The 23243-nt window shown below is 37.7% G+C and overlaps 1 protein-coding gene across 1 annotated transcript in view; it reads left to right on the plus strand.

Annotated features, from left to right (window-relative positions):
- Nucleotides 1-23243, plus strand: part of LOC139457425 (ankyrin repeat domain-containing protein 17-like) — a 114688-nt gene that overhangs the window by 75226 nt on the left and 16219 nt on the right. Inside the window, exons 11-12 of the mRNA XM_071238825.1 lie at nucleotides 4011-4158; nucleotides 12485-13327. Of these exons, the coding sequence (XP_071094926.1) occupies nucleotides 4011-4158; nucleotides 12485-13327 (991 nt within the window). The remainder of the gene's footprint in view (nucleotides 1-4010; nucleotides 4159-12484; nucleotides 13328-23243) is intronic.

Raw genomic sequence — 23243 nt, forward strand, 5'->3', positions numbered from 1 at the left:
CAATTGTCTTTAACTCAGGAAGATGGTGCCCAATTATTAGGCCAAATGGCTAATGACCTTTAAATGATGTCTAATTAGGAGATCAACCTACTGTGCTTTTAAATTTGATGTAGTCCCACTGTAGAATAGATATCTCATATTTTAATTTGGAACCGACTTATATGCACAGAGATGTGTACGTGTACATTTGATTAATGAAGGCAAATAACCTAAAGAATAATTAAACTGTTACATCATTTGTACAAAGACGGTTGCGAAGTCGTAAACCATAATTAATGTATAGGATAGTATTCTTTTGTTGCCCAAAAAGGACAAAACGCATATTTTTTTAAACTGAGGAAAAACGACCCGTATTACATACTAAATTGTTCAAACCTAATCTAAAACGTGTAAAACACACTCTAAGGGCAGGCTCGATGGGACCTCCAGAATTGTGAAATGTAGACACCAAAGGCTCGGGCTGCATCCAGATTGCTTGACAAAAAAGGGAATGTAACAACTGGAAAATTGAAGTCAACCCCTTGCCCTGTGGAAAATAGTTTGTTTATCTCAATGTTTATGCTTAGATCTAACAGATGACGCAGTTTGACTTGGTTCACCACGTTCTTGACACGGCCTGATGATAATCATTTAAGGAATGATATATATCATTCAGTAAATTATTATTATCATTCTGTTTTTATATTGATTTGTTCTTTTCATTTGATTGATGTGTTATCTGACATTTCATTGCTAGTTTTAAGACGACAGATAAATACTTTACAGGTATGGTCTGTAGAGAATCAGTTCATGTCTTATACAGTGTCGTTCTTCATGATTAGGTGACACCAGGCACTTTATTAACAGCCCTTCAGTTGAAGCCGCCATTGCAACAGTTGATTGTGGTCCATTGTATCTTACAGGTCACAATCACCTATTGTTTTGACAAATAACCATTTTAATTATCTGGTTTAAAATCAGGTTATTTGCTTTGATAAGGAGACTGCTTCAGGACACTACTACCTATTATTTGTCTAATCAACTTTTGGGCTTCAAATTTGTTTCACTTTATATTTATTACAAAAACAAAAATAATTTTTTGATGTATTGACATTTTTTTTGTATTAACATCAGACATCTTCACGCGTCAAGGGAGTTTTCTGACTATACAATTCTAGTTTCCACCCTTTCCAAACTATGCTGGAACTTCCGAATTTTGGCTAGCCTAACGAATCTGCACAAAGTTCACTCAAAACTGTGTAACAAAATCGACATCTGAATCCTTAACAACACGGCAACTTGCATGGATGGTTAAGGCGATTGTAGGATTTGCTAAGCATGTGTGCCGTCAACTGGCCGTCGACAAATATATTTTCCAAATCTTTTCATGCACGAGATATGAGGGATTGAATCTGACATATAATACATAACTCGTATTAGCAACTGATGACGCTATAATTAAGCCACGAAATTCTAGCCTAGTTCGACAAGAGTGAGAGTTGGACATTATAGTCAGCAGTCCTCCCTTGCCTGCAGAAGGTGACATTTGATTGCTTCCAATATATTGTGTGAACTGCATACTTAGACGAGTTCCTTTGATGATCATAAGGTCAAAGTAGATCCTACTACATGAAGAGATTAAGGAGTCTCTTGAGGAATTCATTTCAGTCAATCTGTGTAAAATCCAGTCTCATTTTTCAGGTAATTGGCATATTGATCGAAACTTCCAGTCAACATGTTTATTGCCTGAGTGAATATGTCAATTTACAAAATGACTGACATTTTTAGCCAATATACATATTACCTGATTATTGACATTGACTGTGGCATATACATACATATAAAAGCTTATGTAATCAGGTACACACACAAGAACTGTACCTACAATAAAATACAGATATCTATACAGACATATGCGTGTATCAACAATACCAGAAGCATATAATCATGCAGTTTTTCATACTTCTGTCAGGCTCGCTGACTTGGTTGATGCATGTCATCGCTCCCAATTGCGTGGATCGATGCTCATGATATTAATCACTGCATTGTCTGGTCCAGACTTGATTATTTACAGACTGCCGTCATATAGCTGGAATATTGCTGAGTGCGGCGTTAAACAACAAACCAACCAAATCATACTTCTGATCAAGGGCTCTGAATAGCCCCTGCGTAGTCAAATCATGTCCCAATGTTTGGAGCCACGATCCAGAAAAGCAATTTGTATTACAGCCTCATCATTCACAAAAGTTATGTTAGTCAACTCGTCTCGATAATTTGCCGTAACATATTCCATGGGTCGTGATAAATGTGATATCAATTGATCACTATGACGATCCGGGGTGGAATAGGTCTTCAGCAACCCATGCTTGCCGTAAAAGGCGACTATGCTTGTCGTGAAAGACGACTAACGGGATCGGGTGGTCAGGCTCGCTGTCTTGGTTGATGCAGGTCCAATTTCGTGGATCATCAGTCAATCCAGTGAACAGAATTATAGGAAATGATCCACGTCATCGGGGTATGACACCACACTGTCAACCAAGTCAGCAAGTATGACCACCTGATGACCAACCACACATACAGATTGTGATACAGACGACAATCAAACTCTGGTTATTTATTTTAGATATTTGTATACAATTTGCAATATCTAGAGTGAAGGGTGTAATGTGTCACTGATGGCAACTGGACGTACCAACATCCTTCATGCGGCGTGTATTGGGGGACATTTGGACATTGTTAAATGCGTTGTCTCTCAGAACGCTGTAGATATCAACAGCAGAAAACGGTATTGGAAGACACCACTGGTGTTGTCAGCAATGATGGGACACAGAGATGTGTTTGATTTCGTTCTGAGCAGAGGGGGTAATATGTCAATGGTGACAAAACAAGGCAAGAACATCCTTCACTTGGTCTGTCAGAAGGGGAATCTAGACATGGTGAAGTTTATTATTTCAAAGGACCTTCTGGACATTAACGCCAGGACCAACAAAGATGATACAGCAACGTTGATAGCAAAACAAAAAAAGAACATCGAACTGTATGACTTTCTCGCATCTACGTTTTGTATGACGTGAGGATATGTGTTTTGGCTGAAAATATGTGCCGGTTAAAACTTTTCTGTGTGTCTATGTGGCCGAATGGTAAACATTTTAATCGTCTTTATGTGTAATGGTACCTAGTAGAAACACTTTTCTTTTAACTGTTCTTACAACGACAAAAACAATCGCAAACTAGTCAAGTCACAGAGATACAATAAAATCACCAATCCACATATTTCAAATTCAGTTTTAGTAAATCATTACAATCAGATAAAGTCTCATTTTCAGCTGACGTTGGATTGGCTTTCCATATATTTCCAAGAAAAGAGATAAATGTTTAATACGTGTTATCAATGACGAATCAGTCACTGTTATATACAGCTACCTTCTTCATCATTCACCGATTTGACACAAGTCATATATTCGTCAAGTTCCACATAAACCATTAACCATGTTTATTTCCTCAGACCAGTTACCCTTGTTTAATTTCAGGTGCACTTTCACCATTATTTCTAAATTAGCAAAACCCCATATTTCGGAACAGTAGAGAAGGATTGGTTCTACCATCACATCAAAAGCTTTCAATACATGTAGGCAATGTCATGGTCGGTTCACGTTTCGTGCTCTTTTCATTAGGCAGTTCGTTGATTCTGTTGCGTTTGCTGTTGATGATTTCTGTGAAAGTTTATACCAAAGTATGAAATGATCAACTTGTTCTAGTTTCTCTCCCCAAAATATAATATTGATTTGATGGATTTGGCTCGCCCACTCTATCTCGTTAGTCGCCTCTTACAACAAACATGGGATGCTGAAGACCAATTCTTACCCGGAATCTTCACGGGATAGCTGATAATGTTGTCAAGTTACAATGAAGATTAAATAAACTTCAAGACTGTTCTATAATGTGAGGTTTGGATATCAATTTAGAAGTATCAAAGTAAAGTCATCGTGTTTAGAAAGGACCGAACACTGTAAGCACTTCAATGTAAACAGCCTCACCAGGTACTGGCTTCGTCTCTTGAGATCGCCACATCAGAGGCACCCTCATCAATGCAAAAGAATGTGAGAAAGTATAAATTGATGGAAAACACCAAGATTGGGCAACATGCGTCAGTAGGATACTATTCCCACATGGTTTTCGGTATGTGTAGATTGCACAATGTTACATGTCAATTCCCAAATTGAAACAATATGTTAATCCAGAAATATGTAAGTAAAAGAACCCAGTGTGGATAACCAACAAGCGGTATACAATCAACACGTGTATTACAAAAATTAACTAGGTTTACACATCAATACAAATTATTGCACAGCAATTACAATGGCAGTACACAATATTGTGGGAGTACAATATATATTCAATGGCAATATATAATTTGATGGCAGTGGTCAGTATCAAATACAAAAATACAGTGGTGATAGGATAAGTCAGTGACAAAAAGATATATTCACTCAGCGTCGACAACGGCCAAGCTTCCGGTAGGGGCTAGGCAGGGAAATCAGGGATGATGACCGATGTTCTCCAGAAACCTGGTACCTAAGCGAAGAAAAACGTAAGACACGAAATGTGTGAGAGATACGTAAACACGTTCTTGTTCCACTATAAATATACAACCAAACCAGCCACTGGAAAGTTCCAGACAGTACTAATTGTATTCGTTTCCTTGATATGTGTTGTTTTCTTATTGAATGTTTTTGGCGCATACATTTCTAGATTTTCTTATTGTTTCAATTTGGAAGTCGAGAGGTAACACAATAATAGTCACCACATTCTTCACGTTACCTGATGATAATCATTCTCGAATATCATGGGAAAGATATATGTCATTCAGTAAATAATTATTATAATTCTGTTGAATACATATTTGTTCTTATCATTTGATTGATATTTTATGTGACATTTCATTGCTATTTTCAAGACGAAAGATAAATATTTTATAGGTTTAGTCTATACTGAATCATTACATGTCGTATACAGTGTCGTTCTGCACGACTTGAAACGCGATATAGACAACGCGTGGGACGTCACGTGGTGATATATATCATATTGGCTATATTCATCGTCAGATTGGTGGTATATGTCAGAGGAAGCGTCTGGACATTTGTGTCCGGAGTGGTGCATCCTGTGCTTCTCTAAGATCTCTCCAGGATGAAGTGTCTCGGTGACAGTGGGAACATGCTTCTGATATTAGCAGCTTATTCTGTTATTACATTGTCAACGTGCTTGAAGGTTCCATGCCACATTTTTGTAAGGGACACAACGATTCTAAATTATGGCACTATTGGGAACATTGGCTTTAAGTTGTGCCAAGTCAGATGTATTGAACAAGGTGGCTGTTTGAGTTTTGAATACGATTTGGAACTTTTAACCTGCCACCTACTGAGTGCTGAATCAAAGAATTTTGAGAAGAATGCAAGACACATATTTCATCTTAGGAATCAAAACGACGTAAGTTTATCACATGGTGTGTTAATTTACCAAGAAACCCATAATAATATGCATCATACAATGATAAAATCAATGACATGAATGCTTATCACCACAGAATATCATTTTCTTTTCAGAAACAGAATTTAGTTGAAAGCTACGTTTTAGCCATTTGGTCTAACTAACACAGCATTGTCATGAATTTGTACATTCTGCCATATTTATTTTTTTATATTTCTATTTTGATACTTAACTAGCATAAAATGTTTAGAAACAATTCACAAGACACATAGAATGACACATGTATGAACGAAACTCACAGTTTATAAATCCACATATTAAGCTATGAAAAAAGGCAATGGTTATATAGATAGGTATGCCTTTGTGAACAGTACTTGCACGTTATATACACAGTTTTATGCATATATGAACAGTACCCTCAATCATTATATCCCAAAATGAACAAAACGTTTACCCTCTTTAATGCTTAATGTTTGCACCAACCTAACATTAACTTACTTTAGCTTTTGTTTGTATGTTGTTTAACGCCGCACTTAGCAATATTCAAGCTATATGACGACGATCTATAATAATCGAGTCTGGAACAGATAATCAAGTGATTGACATCATGAGCATCGATCTACGCATTTTGGATATGGTGACATCAATTAAGTCATTTAGCCTGGTCACCCGATCCCGTTAGTCGCCTCTCACGACATGCAAAGTCGGCTTTTATGGCAAGTATGGGTTTCTGAAGACCTATTCTCTACCCGGAAATTCATGGGTCTAACAATAAATGTGTTATTGTTTGTGTGCAATATGTACACAAACAGTTATGTTTATAAACGTATACACACAAACAAACATATGAGCATCATCCACATTATGTATGCAGACATGTAAGAACAAACCAACAATATATAACACAGACGCACAATCAAGAACAATAACCACAACAAATATACAGATGTTTCCATATTGCAAACATGTCCATACTATCTCTTTACAGACATCACACATAAAAGCCATACCAAAAGTAACTATACTTACTGATGTGCCAGTAGTGTGTGCAGTGAATGAATACGTGTTCTGGTGTTTCTTGTTGTTTGCAATGTGGGCAGTTTCGTGTTTTGTGTAGATTAGCTATTTTACGGTGATTATTTAGTTTGGTGTGGCCTGTTTGTAGTTTAGTAATTATTCTGTCGATTTTTTTGTATTGGTGTAGTATTTTTGGTTTATTTAGGGGTTTTGGGGGTACTTTCCTGATTTGGCTATTTAAGTTTTGGTATATATTTTGCCATTTTTTGTTGATTTTTTGTTTAGTGAGACTTTTGATTTCTGATTTTGAGCTGGGTAAGTTTAAGCTTATTCCTGGGAGTTAAAGGGATAATAATGCTGCTTTATCTGCCTTTTCATTTCCAAAGATTCCTACGTGGGCGGGGGTCCAAATGAACTCTATTTGTTTATCTGCCCTAGTTAAGTTGTTTGAGCTATTGAGTATTTGATTTATTAGTTTGGGGTGGTTTTTAGTGTTTTATTTTTGAGGGCTTGTAGTCCACTGAGGGAGTCGGTTAGGATGAGGATTTTTTGTTGTTTTTTAGATTGCTGATTGTGTAGTGCTGAGACAACTACTGACTGATATAGAAGATTTAACGTGCGCTTTCCGACTGCAGCATATTTCGCACACGGGCCTGGCCGGACCATTTAGTGTATTCCGAAATGGGTGAAAGTGGTGTGTGCAACCCAAGAGGGGGCTTTTAGGGGTTCCTTACATTGAATTTTTGAGATTTTTAAATTTGGAATAAATGCCGAGGTGTGTGGAGGAGGGAACTAAGGGAGCCGGGTAAGGTGGGTGTTTGTATGTTTATTGGATTTTGGATTGGTAGATTAATTAGTTTTTAGATCCGCTTAATTAGGTCTGTTTTGAATAGGAAGACGCCTAGGGCCTTGAAGTTTTCTAGTTTATTTTGAGGGTTTAGTATTTCATCTAGAGTAGGAACCTTATTAAGATTGAGGGTGGTTTGTAGTGTGGTTCTGTGTGTTTGGTAGTGGGTGCAGTGGTTGAGTGCGTGTTCTGTGGTTTCAGGTTGTTTGCAGTGGGGGCAGTTGCCTGTGGTGTGTCTTTTAAGTTTTTTTAGGTGCTTATTTAGGTTCGTGTGTCCTGTTTGGAGTTTTGTAATTAATCTGTCAATTTTTTTAGAGGGGTGTAGGATTTTAGGTTCGGCAAGTGGTTTTCTGACCACTTTTTTTATTTGGCTATTTGAGTTTTGATATTGATTATGCCATTTTTTGTTTGTTTACACTTTTAATTTCTGATTTGGAGATGGGTAGGTTTAGGCTTATTTTTGGTATTTTAAGAGATAATTTAGCTGCTTTGCCGTAAATTCCTACGTGGGCGGGGATCCACAAGAAGGTTATTTGTTTGCCTGCTTTTGTTAGGTCGTTGGAGCTTTTAAGTATTTGGTTGATTAATTAAGGTCGTTTTTTGGTATTTTTGTTTTGGAGGGCTTGTAGTCCACTAAGGGAGTCGGTGAGAATTAGGATTTTATTGTTGTTTTTAGATTGTTGGTTATGCAGGGCTGAGGCCATGCCCATAAGTTCGGCCGTGAATATAAATTGGTTGTTAGGGAGTCGGTAAGATTGTGTGGATATAACTGGTTGTGTGGTATGGACTCCGAAGCCTGTGTGGTTGGAGATCGGGTCTGAAGATCCGTCAGTGTATATGTGACACCCATTTGGCCAATTTTCGTGTATGAATGCAAGTGTGGAGGTTTTAGCTATGTTTGGGTCGGTTTGTTTATTTATTTGGTTAGCTAGCATTGTGTCTATTTTGGTATTTTGAGTTTAGGGGTGAAGATATTTGATTTTTTGCAGTTTTGTTTAAGATTTTGAGTTTGGTGTTCATTGAGGTAGTTAGTTATTCTTTGGGATATTGGGGTGAGTAAGGGGTGTTTGCGAGCTAGAGTTTGGTTTCTTGGGCAAATGTTTTGGTTAATTATGAGACAACTTATAGGTCTCAAGATTAAGTATTCGGCTGGATGGCAGCTGCCATTTAATTACAAAACAGACAGTCGTCTAGACGGCTCACATGTAAGTGCGCCGACATGTGCCTAAGATCATAAAATGGACAATCTTTGGTAACATCTAATTTATTGTTGTCTCACGCCAGAGCTGTGAATAATTCTGTTCATTGAACAATTGGAATTCAGGAAGTTATCAATAATTGTTTTACTTAACATAAGATAAGATAAGTTGTTTACAACATAATATTATGATGTCAGGATGTACTACAGTCAAAACCATATATTTTAGAATCAATTTAATGACAGACTATGATTTCCAAGTCCCGATGAGCAAATCAATGAGGTATAAGTTTCACAGACCGCCTATACTTATATATATATTTTTCATAACTATTCTCCAGTTAAAGTCCTATCCTCTTATCAAAAAATCTGTGAGAGTGATCATCATTAACCAAGCTCATTCTCGTCAAAGAATACAGAACAAATGAAGAATCAGATGCATACATTTATTGCCATGCTTCATTCATCACAAAGTAGATTTACATACATTTGTGAATGGCACTTAAACTGTGATAATGAATTTTACCATTGTCCATATTATATCATCAATATTAACCATAATATGGATTTCCGAATATATAAACGACTCCAAACGTTCATATTTCAGACAAAAACAAAGTCAGCTGTCTTTTAACGTTCAGGGGAAAAGGGTTTGCTTTCACAATTGAACATTTGTTTTCACCAAAGGACAATCACATCAAGCCAAAAACAGTAAAAATACACATATATGGTTAGCGACCGTCATTATACAGCGAGGGGGAAAATTCGTCTGCTCTAACTGCCTTCACAAAAACATTCCAGCCCTTAATTACCGAGGCAGCTGTGACGTAGTAGCATTACATTCGCTGCGTTTGCAGCATATAAGATGTGTAATCTGTGGAGTGACTAAAGTAATATTACAGCTGAAATCTTACTTGCATGGTTGTTTTAATAGAAAACTTACAGTTTAAAAACACAATTGTTCTTATATAATGTTTTTAGGTTTGGTTTATCAATACAAGAGAAGATTTTTATACATATAAAACTGGTCGAAAATACAGCTGAACAATAGAAAAATAAAAATAGGAGTTGTGAATAGTGACAAATTTTCATTACATCACCGTGTCAATAATTATTGATTGATTCCGTCAAACAACTGTCAAACTATTTATTGCCATGTACGTACATGTACACAGGAAGTCGGCGCTGTCAGAGGCTCCAGGTAAATAAACATCGTGGTTTTATGACGGGAGATCAGACGAACCGTGAACCAGGGGCATGCGACGTAATTACACCTAAAGGTGGTAGAACCAGGGTATTGTCTCTTGGACTGGCTAACTGACCGTACGTATAATTGGTAAATATATTCGTTTTGACACCCGTGTTTCATAAGCATCCCGGCTCATAAGCAGAATACAGACAAATGAGGCCACGTGATCAGCGGAGCGTGAACAACATGGATGCCGCCTTTCGGCCGTACCAAACAGTCAAGCTGCGATCCCGGAACTGAATCCAATTGCAAGCGGAGACAAGATTATTTCCCTTACCCAAACATGATCGTTGCTCAGAAATGTTCAAATCAATCTAAGTAAATCATGAAATTAATGCGAGAATGACATTTATGCGAAAAATGCGATCGTCAGTCCCTCTGATTATTTAATATGTTTCATTTCATCATGATAAAAAAGTTAGTCACTTATAAGGTTACCACTTTGAAAATGGAAACGATCGTTAACAAAAACAACAAAATGTATTCTCTCATCACTCAGCCTAACAGTGATATAACTGCAAATTAAACAATCAAGTACGCTAAAGTATTACACATGGTGGGTGGAGGACCAGGCGCACTTTGAGTTTGACAGGTGTCATCAACTGGTCAAGTAACATCACGGTTTGTATATTCACGTTGATTGGACAGTCTAGACTGGCGCCAACTAATCATGACGGCGTCTTCAGAACAGAACAGAACTTTATTTCTCCCAGGTTTAGGCTTACGTGGATAACAGGGTTTATTGTTATACTATTAGGATTAATAGATACAATTGAGTATTTATGCCCTTGATCATAAAGATAGTCACTACTTTCACACTTTGATTTTCATGATTTGGGTTATGATTAAATTGACAAAATAAGAAATCATTCCGTGTATATATGTATTATATATTGTACCCCAATACGTAATTAAATTGTGTATAAAAAAGGACACTACGTTAATTACTGTCATTGATTATTTGATAAACATATTCACATTTAGTTGTGTGATATGTCACAGAGGTAAAGCTAATTCATAACAACTAATTGTCCCATTTATTTGGTTTCTATCTTTTATATGAAACAAATGCTATAACATGGGGTGATAAACTTCATTGGCAATAGACGTAGCATATAATTGTCCACATGAACAGTCTACTCTGTTCCAGATATGTTTATTCATTTTGTCAGCATTTAAATCGTTGCATTCCTGGCACAAAGATTCATTTGACGAAATCTTGTTCCCTGTTTTGAATTACCGTCAGATAGTTCCACAACAATTATAAAATTTTCAGCCCTATGTGTTGCGCATAATTCCCAGATAATTCGAAGTTCCTATTCTTGTACGAACACTTATCAAAAATCATTTATACCTAGTACTATTATGTACATATGTGTATTAGTTCAAATTATAATAATGAGTCCCTCTATATTCTCGAAACGGTCTTTGTTCTACGACAACCGTAAGTCGGTATGGGAAAACAAAATATTTGTTTAATTGTTCAAAGTTCAAAGTCAATGTCATATGATTGTAGACAAGGAAGATAAGAAATTAAATATAAACAGTAGCCACTTTGAATGACAGAATTTCTTTTAGTTAAATTTGCTCATGATTTGGTCTTTTCGTGGTACATAGTGCCAAAATACTTTAATTATTTACTTTCATGTCATTATTAATCTCACATAACGTCAAAAGTTGTACAACTTTTAACAGATATGATTATGACATATTGTATCCAAACATTTCCAAACATTTCCAAACAAATCCAAGCTTGGAAATGTGACCTTCCAAATATTGGAATGGTCATATTTCCAATTGGAATGGTAGTATTTCCAAGTTTTGGATTTTTTGGAATGGATGATATTTTGTCCAGTGTCAGGCTCGCTGATTTTGTTTTATGCATGTCACCATATCCAAAATGCGTAGATCGATGCTCATGATGTCAATCACTGGATTGTCTGGTCCAGACTCGATTATTTATAGACCGCCGTCATATAGCTGGAATATTGCTGAGTGCGGCGTTAAACAACAAAACAAACAAACAAATCAAACAAACAAACAAAACCCGTTTCATATAGAACACACATACATTATAATCATATACTTTTTCTTACTTCTGACTAAAGGTTCCAACTGGCTCTTGTGTAGCCAAGTCTTGCAGTGTCACGTCTCGATGTTTGAAGGCTCGATCTGGAAAAACGGTTTGTGTTACAGGTAATTGCATCATTTAGTTGATAATGATTGAGGCAGATGTTCCTCAAAATAAAGAATACATCAAATAAGAATTCACATGTACATGCCAAAACAATTTCTAAATTACAATGTAAAGTTTCCCGAAAGAAAACTATTGTCCACAGAAACTGTTAAAGTACACTCGTCTCTTTTATGTGGAAACAGATCCCATGGGTCGTAAAAAGCAAATATCGATAAAATTGAAATGATGGATAACTGAAAAATTGTGATGACACCCGGTGTTCGTGTTTGTTTGTTGAACTCCGCATCAAGGAGTTTCCTACCATACAAAAGCGGCCTGTAACACATTAGTTCTGGACCTGACAATCATATGATCAGTATCATGAGAAATTAGTCATGTCGTCGGGGGTCGATTCCACGCTGTCAACCAAGTCATCTAATCACCAACCACACACACAAATTGTGATATAAACTACAATCAAACGCTGACTATTTATTTCAGATATTTATATCAACTTTCCAATATATACAGGTGGAAAGCAGTTCTCTCCTGAAAGATACATACCAGATAAACCATGTGACCAGGAGGGCTGGTCAATGGACAACCAACTTCACGATGCATGCTGGGAGGGGAACCTGAACATGGTGAGACGTATCTTGTCTGAAGCACAACTGGATGTCAACAGCAGGGACAGGCGGGAAAGGACACCGGTGATGGCGGCAGCATGCGCAGGACATAAGGACGTCGTAAAACTTCTCATAAATACAGGAAGTAATGTGTCACTTGTTGAAGATCATGGTTACAACCTTCTTCACATAGCCACTTGTATAGGACATGTGGCGATGGTAAAGTATATCTTATCACAGAATATCGTTGACATCAACAGTAGGACGAAGTGCAACAGGACACCTGTGATGATGGCAGCAAACAGGGGTTATAGAGATGTGTTTGCCGTTCTTGTAAGTAAAGGAGCTGATGTGTCATTGAGAGATAAACGTGGTAACAACATCCTACATTATACCTGTGCTGGGGGACAGATGGAGATGGTGAAATATGTCCTCTCACTGAACAAGGTAGACATCAACAGAAGAGGACAACGCGGATGGACATCAGTGATGGTGGCAGCAAGACTGGGAAACAGAGAAATGTTGGACTTTCTTATAAGTAAAGGGAGTAATGTGTCACCGACGGCAAAGGAAGATACCAACATCCTTCATGCGGCTTGCATTGGGAGACATTTGGAGATGGTTAAATACGTTGTCTCTCAGGATTTTGTAGACATCAATAGCAGACGTTGGAATGGGAAGACAGCATTGATGATCTCAGCACAGTGGGCACATAGAGAAGTGTTTTACTTCATATTGAGAAGAGGAGGTAATATGTCAATGGTGACTTATAAAGGCGAGAACATCCTTCACTTGGTCAGTACTAAGGGAACTCTAGACATGGTTAAGTATATCTTTTCAAAGAACATTCTGAACATTAACGCCAGGACCAAACAAGGAGACACAGCAGCGTTGATTGCGAAACGAAGAAAGAACAGTGAAGTGCATAACTTTCTCGTGTCGCATGGTGGTCTATAGGTGCCTTCATTTGTACGATTATCCATGTTTGGTATGATGTAAATGTGTGTGAATAGTTTGAAATGTGTTTCCAATTTCCTTTTGGATAGAAAATTTGTACCAGATTAAACTGTTCTGTGAGTCTCATATTCATCGTTAACTTGCTGTTGTATATATATATTATAGAAACATACCATGTGAAGCATAATGTTATTATAATAATGGAAATAAATACTCACTTAACTTCAAATGTCCATCTTGTAAATCCTGCTGGGGTCTATGCAGGTAGCAAAGGTACTGTAAGTCCCCATGGTCCCCAGTATGGTGGTCTGCGTTCAGTTGCTGACTATCTATAGCCCGTTTTTATATTGTGTCGTGTAGTTATAATTTAATATTTTTATTGTTCTAAAACTAGTTTTACAATTAGAATTAGATATTTTGCTAGTTGTTATACTGTCCTGTGACGACAGGTCTTAAGATATTATATAAATGCATAACTTGCTCAAATCACGATATGGTTGAAACAATGCCAATGTGACTTTAAATATTAACTCACTCACTCACTCAAATGTCCATCTACTTTTCTCAGTCAGAACTGACTGACACAGATATGATCATAAAGGAACATATAAGGTCATCTGTGACATTGATCCAGTCTATGGAAAGAGAAGGGCATCTCTACATTCTTCAATGGTTTTTAACTCAGGAAGATGGTGCCCAATTATTAGGCCAAATGGCTAATGACCTTTAAATGATTTGTTCTTTTCATTTGATTGATTTGTTATCTGACATTTCATTGCTAGTTTTAAGACGACAGATAAATACTTTACAGGTATGGTCTGTAGAGAATCAGTTCATGTCTTATACAGTGTCGTTTTTCATGATTTGGTGACACCAGGCACTTTATTAACAGCCCTTCAGTTGAAGCCGCCATTGCAACAGTTGATTGTGGTCCATTGTATCTTACAGGTCACAATCACCTATTGTTTTGACAAGTAACCATTGTAATTATCTGGTTTAAAATCAGGTTATTTGCTTTGATAAGGAGACTGCTTCAGGACACTTCTACCTATTATTTGTCTAATCAACTTTTGGGCTTCAAATCTGTTTCACTTTATATTTATTACAAAAACAAAAATATTTGTTTATGTATTGACATCAGACATCTTGACGAGGCAAGGGAGTTTTCTGACTATACAATTCTAGTTTCCACCCTTTCCAAACTATGCTGGAACTTCCGAGTTTTGGCTAGCCTAACAAATCTGTGCAAAGTTCACTCAAAACTCCGTAACAAAATCGACATCCGATTCCTTTACAACACGGCAACTTGCGTTGATGTTTCAGTCGATTGCAGGATTTGCAAAGCATGTGTGCCGTCAACTGGCCGTCGACAGATATTCCAAATCTTTTCATGCACGAGATATGAGGGATTGAATCTGACATATAATACATAACTCGTGATAGAACTGATGACACTATAATTAAGCCACGAAATTCTAGCCTAGTTCGACAAGAGTGAGAGTTGGACATTATAGTCAGTAGTCCTCCCTTGCCTGCAGAAGGTGACATTTGATTGCTTCCAATTTATTGTGTGAACTGCATACTTAGACGAGTTCCTTTGATGATCATAAGGTCAAAGTAGATCCTACTACATGAAGAGATTAAGGAGTCTATTGAGGAATTCATTTCAGTCAATCTGTGTAAAATCCAGTCTCATTTTTCAGGTAATATGCATATTGATTGAAACTTCCAGTCAACATGTTTATTGCCTGAGTGAATATGTCAATATACAAAATGACTGACATTTTTAGTCAACGTACATATTACATGATTATCGACATTTACTGTGACATATACGAGTCGTACATACACATATAAGCTTATGTAATCAGGCACACACACAAGAACTGTACCTACAATAAGATACAGATGTATCCATATGTCAAAAGTTGTCATATCCATATCATGTATTTTCACTTATAAGAGCCATACACAGAGTATCTATACAGACATATGCGTTTATCAACAATACCAGAAGCATATAATCATGCAGTTTTTCATACTTCTGTCAGGCTCGCTGACTTGGTTGATGAATGTCATCGCTCCCAATTGCGTGGATCGATGCTCATGATATTAATCACTGCATTGTCTGGTCCAGACTTGATTATTTACAGTCCGCCGTCATATAGCTGGAATATTACTGAGTGCCGCGTTAAACAACAAACCAACGAAATCATACTTCTGACCAAGGGCTCTGACTAGCCATTGCCTAGTCAAATCATGTCCCAATGTTTGGAGTCACGATCCAGAAAAGCACTTTGTGTTACAGCCTCATCATTCACAAAAGTTATGTTAGTCAACTCGTCTCGATATTTTGCCGTAACATATTTCATGGGGCGTGATAAATGTGATATCAATGGATCACAATGATGATCCGGGTAGAATAGGTCTTCAGCAACCCATGCTTGCCGTAAAAGGTGACTATGCTTGTCGTAAAAGCTGACTAACGGGATCGGGTGGTCAGGCTCGCTGTCTTGGTTGATGCAGGTCATCGACCCCAATTGCTTGGATCGATGCTCATGATATTAATCACTGGATTGTCTGGTCCAGACTCGATTATTTACAGACCGCCATCATATAGCTCGAATATTGCTGCGTAAAACAACAAACCAAGCAACCAATTCATCACTTAACATCAGTCATGACACCCTGTGTTCGCCAAAAGGGTAACTTGAACACGATGAGACGCATCTTTTCTGAAGGACATTGAACAGGCATGGACGCCAGTGATGGCGGCAGCATGAGCAGGGCATGGGGGCGTGGTAATGAATAGTTTTATGAATACAGGAGGTAATGTGTCACTTGTTGCCGATCACGGTTACATCATTCTTCACAATGGCTCACAAGGAGGACCCTGTTCAGGATCAACAGACACAGGAGTGTTGGTAGCAAAACGAAGAGACAACAGTGAAGTGTAAGACTTTCTCATATCATGGATGTCTATAGGTTACTTCTGTTGTACCGTCGTCCACATTTGGTATGACGTTAGGATATGAGTTTGAAATGTGTTTGGAAATTCTATTTCGAATGAAAATATGTTTCGGAATCATGTTTTGAGTAAATCCATATGGCTGAATGGTAAACATTACAATCTTCCTTATTTGTAAGGGTAACTGTTAGAAACACGTTTCTTTTAACTGCATTTAAATAACTGCATTCAGTAAATCTTCATTATCTGATAAATACTTTTCCCAGCAGTCGTTGGATTGGTTTTCGATATATAAATAAAAGAAGAGATAAATGTTTTATGCACTTTGTCAATGAAGGATCGGTCCCTGTCATATATAACCCCATTCTTCACTATTCATCGATTTGGCAGACATCTTATATTGATCCTTAGCTTGGTATCAGTTTCTGATGACGGTTCTAAATGGACGTGTGTGGACAGTTGTGTTGGTTGTTATGTAACCAGTCTCTGCAGCAAGTGCTCCTTTGCAAACACGTCGATATGATACAGCTGTGTCTCGGTCAATGTACCAACATGCTCCTCACATTCACTGTTTTTCCCCCCAAGTGTAGCAATTAACATGAGACCTTATGCCATAATGCCATAATGCCATAATGCCATAATGGACATCTGTCAATGTCAAGAACGCTGGCCGCAAGCTGTTCCAAGTTAGAAGTAATTAAAAAAGGTGCCTGTTTGAGTATTGAATACAACTTTGAAACATGAACATGTCATCTATCGACACGAATCTTTCAGATGAAGATGAATTCTTTATGTCAGTTGGACTCAATACAGTTCATTCAAATTCAAATTTCCGAAGTTAAGTACATGGCCTCTTGTTTTAAATTATTCAGAAACTGGCCTCTAATATAATGAGCGATTGAGGATAATACTTCTGTTAAGGTCTTTTGCAAGGAATTATTTCTGATAGGCATGCTTGTGTGAACATTATCCTTGGAAATATATATAGATATATTCCTGTGTAGGTACAGCACCCCATAACATAGTGTCTACGCTCATATGAGTACATGGGACACGTACTGAAACAAATGTTTGGTGAAAACATTTAAACTGTCACTGAAAAACACAATATCCGTAACAAAAGTCATAGTACTGCACTGAATAGTTTATATTACATTGTACATGGAATTACTTTTCAATGTCATATCGAAAACAAAGTGTTCACAATATACCCTTAGGTCACAAGCCCCTCCATCATTCTATGACCTTCACCTATATATACTGTAACCATGGAACAATGTTTTGGATTGGTTATTATCCTGTAAAACGAATAAATGCATAGTGTTTCAGTGTTCATCTTATTAAGGTGCAAGAAGTAGCCCTGAAAAGCAATATTTAAGACGTAAATGACGAGGGGGAGTTGTTTATCGTGCAATAAAATACTTCAGGTGAAACAAGTGTGGTTTATTCTCTCTGCATACTTTCTTGTGCGATTTCTTATTTCTTATATGAGATTTCAACATTATGTACAGCCCCTTTAAGGATGATGATAAAATGTATAAGCTTTAAACATATCTAGCCGTATTTAAGTAATGATGACTCCCTGAAGAGAATCCGACCTCGACAATGTCGGACAAGTCCATTCTATGCACAGGTAGGTATTTCCCCACAACCGATTGTCATATTTCTCCCGGTTTTGGATGCGATCGTTCGGCCATCACGTTTATCTGACTTGCCCAGCTATGGGGAACCAACTCACTAGACAGTTTCCTCTCAAAAATAACGTCGTCCAATATACGACATCAAGCTGCGAGCGCATGTTCGAATCTCGAGAAAGGGCGAGAAATAAGCCACGCTTCGTTCTTCATTGTTCTTTGCGATTTATCTCGTAGCTATTTTATGTAACACAATAACAACTTGTGTTCATGTCGTGTATTTTTTGGCGGCACGTGATATTTCTGTAATATCAGTTGACACATTTTGCTATTAAACAATATCAGGTGCGCACCCATACCAGATTTCAACATATATATATGTGAAAGTGGTTTCCATAGCCAAAAGGAAACCACTTTTTATCCAATCAGAATCAAGCATTTAGCAATGTCATGGTAGAATTTCAAATAATGACTGTTCATTATTGTGGTCTGAGTATACATGTGATAGTGTTGGTCGCGGAGAGACATTAAACAAATATAATGTAACATCTATTTTTTCTGCCACATTTCACACTGGAAACGTTTTTACATAAGTGCATCAACGCCAGAAAGTGACCGGTCTCGACAGATTCCATTGACCATCAAAGATAAAACAGTAGTGAAAATTATATAAATGGATCATTGGAGATCAATGATGACACCTGGTTTTCTCAAAAAGGGTAAGCCTACGAGTTCCGCCCGCCACTCACACCTGTGGCAACAGAAAACCTGTTCATGGTGGCATATGATCCTGTGTATTGTATTGGTTCACAAACCAGGAAATGGCAAGAGGGGTTGGTCGATGAAGTGGGTGGGTGACCAATTTGACCAGCTGGACTGAAAGTTTCTTGGGCTTCAGTTCTGTCCAACAAAACGTCGATATAGTGTCTGCTTTGTTCACAATATGCCTAAGAATCACAAATTAGGCACAAGTTATGCAGCGTTGTTTGCAGAGAGTAGGTGGATGGGGGATTAGTTTGACTAACGTGGTGAGTTTTTCTAGGGTTTCGTCAGATCCTGCTTAATACTGAAACACAGTTTAAATGTGGCTTCTTTTTGTTAGACAAGTGACTTCCTTCGAAGAGTCCCTGTTCACCCAGCAGTGAATGGGTGCCATGTATAATGAGATGGCCGTGTGTCCATAAACCTTCAAGCTTCTCTTGTGTTAACCCCCTGGAAGCTGAGAATTATGATCGATTGCACATTCATTATTATTCATTTTTGCTTTGTTTTTTAGATCGGTCGAGACAAGATGCTTTATTATAAAAGACATAGGGAGCACAAAAATCAGATGGTCGCTGCTGCTGAGAAAGCAAGACCAAACATGAGAAAATATTTTTTACGGATGTCCCTTAATGCTAATAAAAAGAGACAGAACATGACCTCTGTGTCACATGAACAGGCGCATATTACATCAGTGGAGAATATTTCCTGTGCATGGACGAGTGTGAAACATTACAATATGCAGTACTTCTATGTATATTTTTTTAGATTTTTCATGGCTTTTTTTTTACCCCTTACCGTCCACTTGGCTTGATGATGGCACGGCGCCGTATACATGAGTGGTTATTGAGTTATCAAAAAAATATGAATTCAAATAGTCTGTAAATAGCAGAAGGCACCATTTGACAACCTTGTTTTTGTGTGGACAAGGTGTCATGAAAGACTTTTAGTTTCAGAGATATGGTCTGGACAAACATACACATATGAACAGTGTGCAAGTCAAACCATGTTGCCAAATGAAGGGTAAAATATATAAAAAATATGAAAATCCTTAAATAGCACCAGTCGACAACCTTGTCTTTATGTGTGCAAAGTCTCATGAAATAATACCTAATCATTATCGAGATATGATTCGGACAAACACACCAGTGTGAACAGAGTCAAAGTCAAACTTGTTGCCATGGAAACAGATTTTTTTTTTAAATATTCCTAAAAAGCAACAGGCACCACTTCAGTCCCTGATTAATACATGTACCAAGTTATGATGTTTTAAGTTTTGCTTCGGAAGCGACACCTACCTATTTTCAGCTAATACGTCCAGGTTGTTTCCATGGAAATTCTGCAAACTGCCTAAATAGCAAAAGGCGCCATTTCAGCCCCTGTTTAATAAATGTATCATATTTGGGAGAAAAATATTTCACGGTTTTCAGGTTATGCTCCGGACGGCTGGAGGGACGGACAGACAGGGAGGGGCGGACAGACAGAAAGACCAGACGATGACCCCCCGTATAAGGCCGTATAAGGCCAATACAAACGAAAACATGACTGACCTATTCTTGGAATAGTTCACATAAGGTGATACCAGATGGACGGAACAGGAGATTGTTGACATTGTGCCGCTTCTGCTGATGACATGGTGAATGATTATAGCTTATATTTGAACAGCACTGATCCATGTAAAAGATCTTTCCGTCAGTAAAAAGTGGGATTTCGGGGGCAGAATAGGGCCCCACTTATAGTACTTATAGACCTGCATCACTTCGAGCTTTCCTCTAACATGAAGCTGACACACCGTGATATAACTGGAATAATGTTATAAGCCACGTTAATCGTAACTCACGCACTCACTCACAAGTAATGATAATGTCACATCCAGGCGGGCGAAAAGTACGTTTCAACAAGCGTTAGCATCTTGCAACACTATGTTTTAACAAGTAATTCATGGAAATGCAATGATTTATCATTTTTGTTTCATCAAAGCTGACATCTTCATCGAGAATACATCACGAATGCAACCCTACTAAGAAAATGTTCAGTTAAATGAAAAGATAATGTTAGGAAATATTTCCAAGGATCAACACGAATGAAAACAAATGACGCACAGGTCACAATTTTGTGCAAACCAAAAATTAGCCTCCAACTACTTGAGAAAATATGATCTCATTTCAAGAGGCCATATCATGCAAGTCGTATAGTTGGACAAGGTTATTGACTCCAATTGTCCAACTGTATGAAACAGCTGCTGACTGGGATGTGAATTACCCAGGCCTATTATAAATATAAACTGCCCACAGAGCGGAAGCCCTGGGGTTTGATTCCCGACTGCATCATACCAGACGATGTTGAAAGATGGTACTTATTGATGGTATCTCAGTGGACCATTCTTCTCAGAAGGCCTGTGCCAACTGATCCTTGTTACATGGGCGACCTGGTCGAGCTCTAACCCAATACTTCTTTCGGGTAGCGGGGCCTAAGCCATAGGTTGGTCTACTTTTCCTTGGCCTTGTGATATTAGTGGTGTCAGTGTGTAACTTAACTCTACATTATACACTATTTGACATATAAAATGTGTCGAAAATATATCACCAGCAGGAATAGCCATTACATGAAAAGCTGCTAAGATGAAGGCGTTGACAAAGAAATAGTTGACGTATTATCTTCCGCCAACTGTTTAAAATGAATGTTTCGACAGGTGTCATCTATTCAAGAGCATCCTCAAATCATACGCTGTACTTATCACTGTGACTGATAAAAACATTTATCATTAACATGACAAGTAATTGGAACTGAGATTATCTGTTGTGGCATCCAAATCATTATTTTCATTTCAGATCTTCAATGCATATCCAAGGTTGAACCCTATTCGTCATTAGTTCTGTAGACTAGTCCTGTAGAATGCGACTCACCTGCTCAACGCCAGAGATATCCAGTCTCAAATATTTGGCGACACACTGATCCAGTAAATCATAACTATCATTTTGTTAATCACTGATTTTTTCTTACCATTTGACTGATGCTTATTGATTATGTTCAAGACTAGAAATAGATACTGTAATAATCTATTCATGAGTACTTCTTGTGGTTCTTCACGACTTGACACAGGACGTTACCTTGGGACGTCACCTGGCGCAGTCCTATCAGCCAGTGGAAGTATCTGGACGTTTTTTGTCAGCTGTGGTGAAATCAGTCTCTGCATCCTGTGCTTCTCTAAGATTTCTTCAGGATGAAGTGTCTCGGTGACAGTGGGAACATGCTTCTGATAGTAGCAGCTTATTCTGTTATTACATCGTCAACATGCTTGAATATTCCATGCCGCTTTTTTGAAAGGGACACAACGATTCGAAATTATGTCACTATTGGGAACATTGGCGTTAAGTTGTGCCAAGTCAAATGTATTGAACAAGGTGGCTGTTTGAGTTTTGAATACGATTTGGAACATTTAACCTGCCACCTACTGAGTGCTGAATCAAAGAATTTTGAGGAGAATGCAAGACACATATTTCGTCTTAGGAATCTAACTGACGTAAGTTTATCACACGGTGTGTTAATTTAACAAGAAACCCTTAATAATCTGCATCATACAATAGTATGATAAAATCAATTACATGAATGCTTATTACCACAGAATATCATTTTCTTTTCAGAAACAGAATTTAGCTGAAAGATACGTTTTAACTGTTTTAACAGTTATGTTTATAAACGTATACACACAAACAAACATATGAGCATCATCCACATTATGTATGCAGACATGTAAGTACAAACCAACAATATATATACACAGACGCACAAACATTAACAATAACCACAATAAATATACAGATGTTTCCATATTGCAAACATGTCCATACTATCTCTTTACAGACATCACACATAAAAGCCATACCCAAAGTAACTATACATATTCTTGTGCCAGCAACCCATCCTTGCTGTAAAAGGCGACTATGCTATTAGCAAGAGGCGACGAACGGGATCGGGTCGTCAGGCTCACTGACTTGGTTCATGCATGTCACCATATCCAAAATGGGTAGATCGATGCTCATGATGTCAATCACTGGGTGGTCTGGTCCAGACTCGATTATTTCTAGACCGCCGTCATATAGCTGGAATATTGCTGAGTGCGGCGTTAAACAACAAACAAAACCCGTTTCATATAGAACAAACATACATTATAATCATATACTTTTTCTTACTTCTGACTAAAGGTTCCAACTGACCCTTGTGTAGCCAAGTCTTGCAGTGTCACGTCTCGATGTTTCAAGGCTCGATCTGGACAAACGGTTTATGTTACAGGTAATTGCATCATTTTGATGGGAATGATTGAGGCAGATGCTCCTCAAAAT

Source organism: Haliotis cracherodii, unplaced genomic scaffold (genome assembly GCF_022045235.1).
Source record: "Haliotis cracherodii isolate W230 unplaced genomic scaffold, xgHalCrac1.p SCAF_12, whole genome shotgun sequence".
NCBI classification, from domain to species: Eukaryota; Metazoa; Mollusca; class Gastropoda; order Lepetellida; family Haliotidae; genus Haliotis; species Haliotis cracherodii.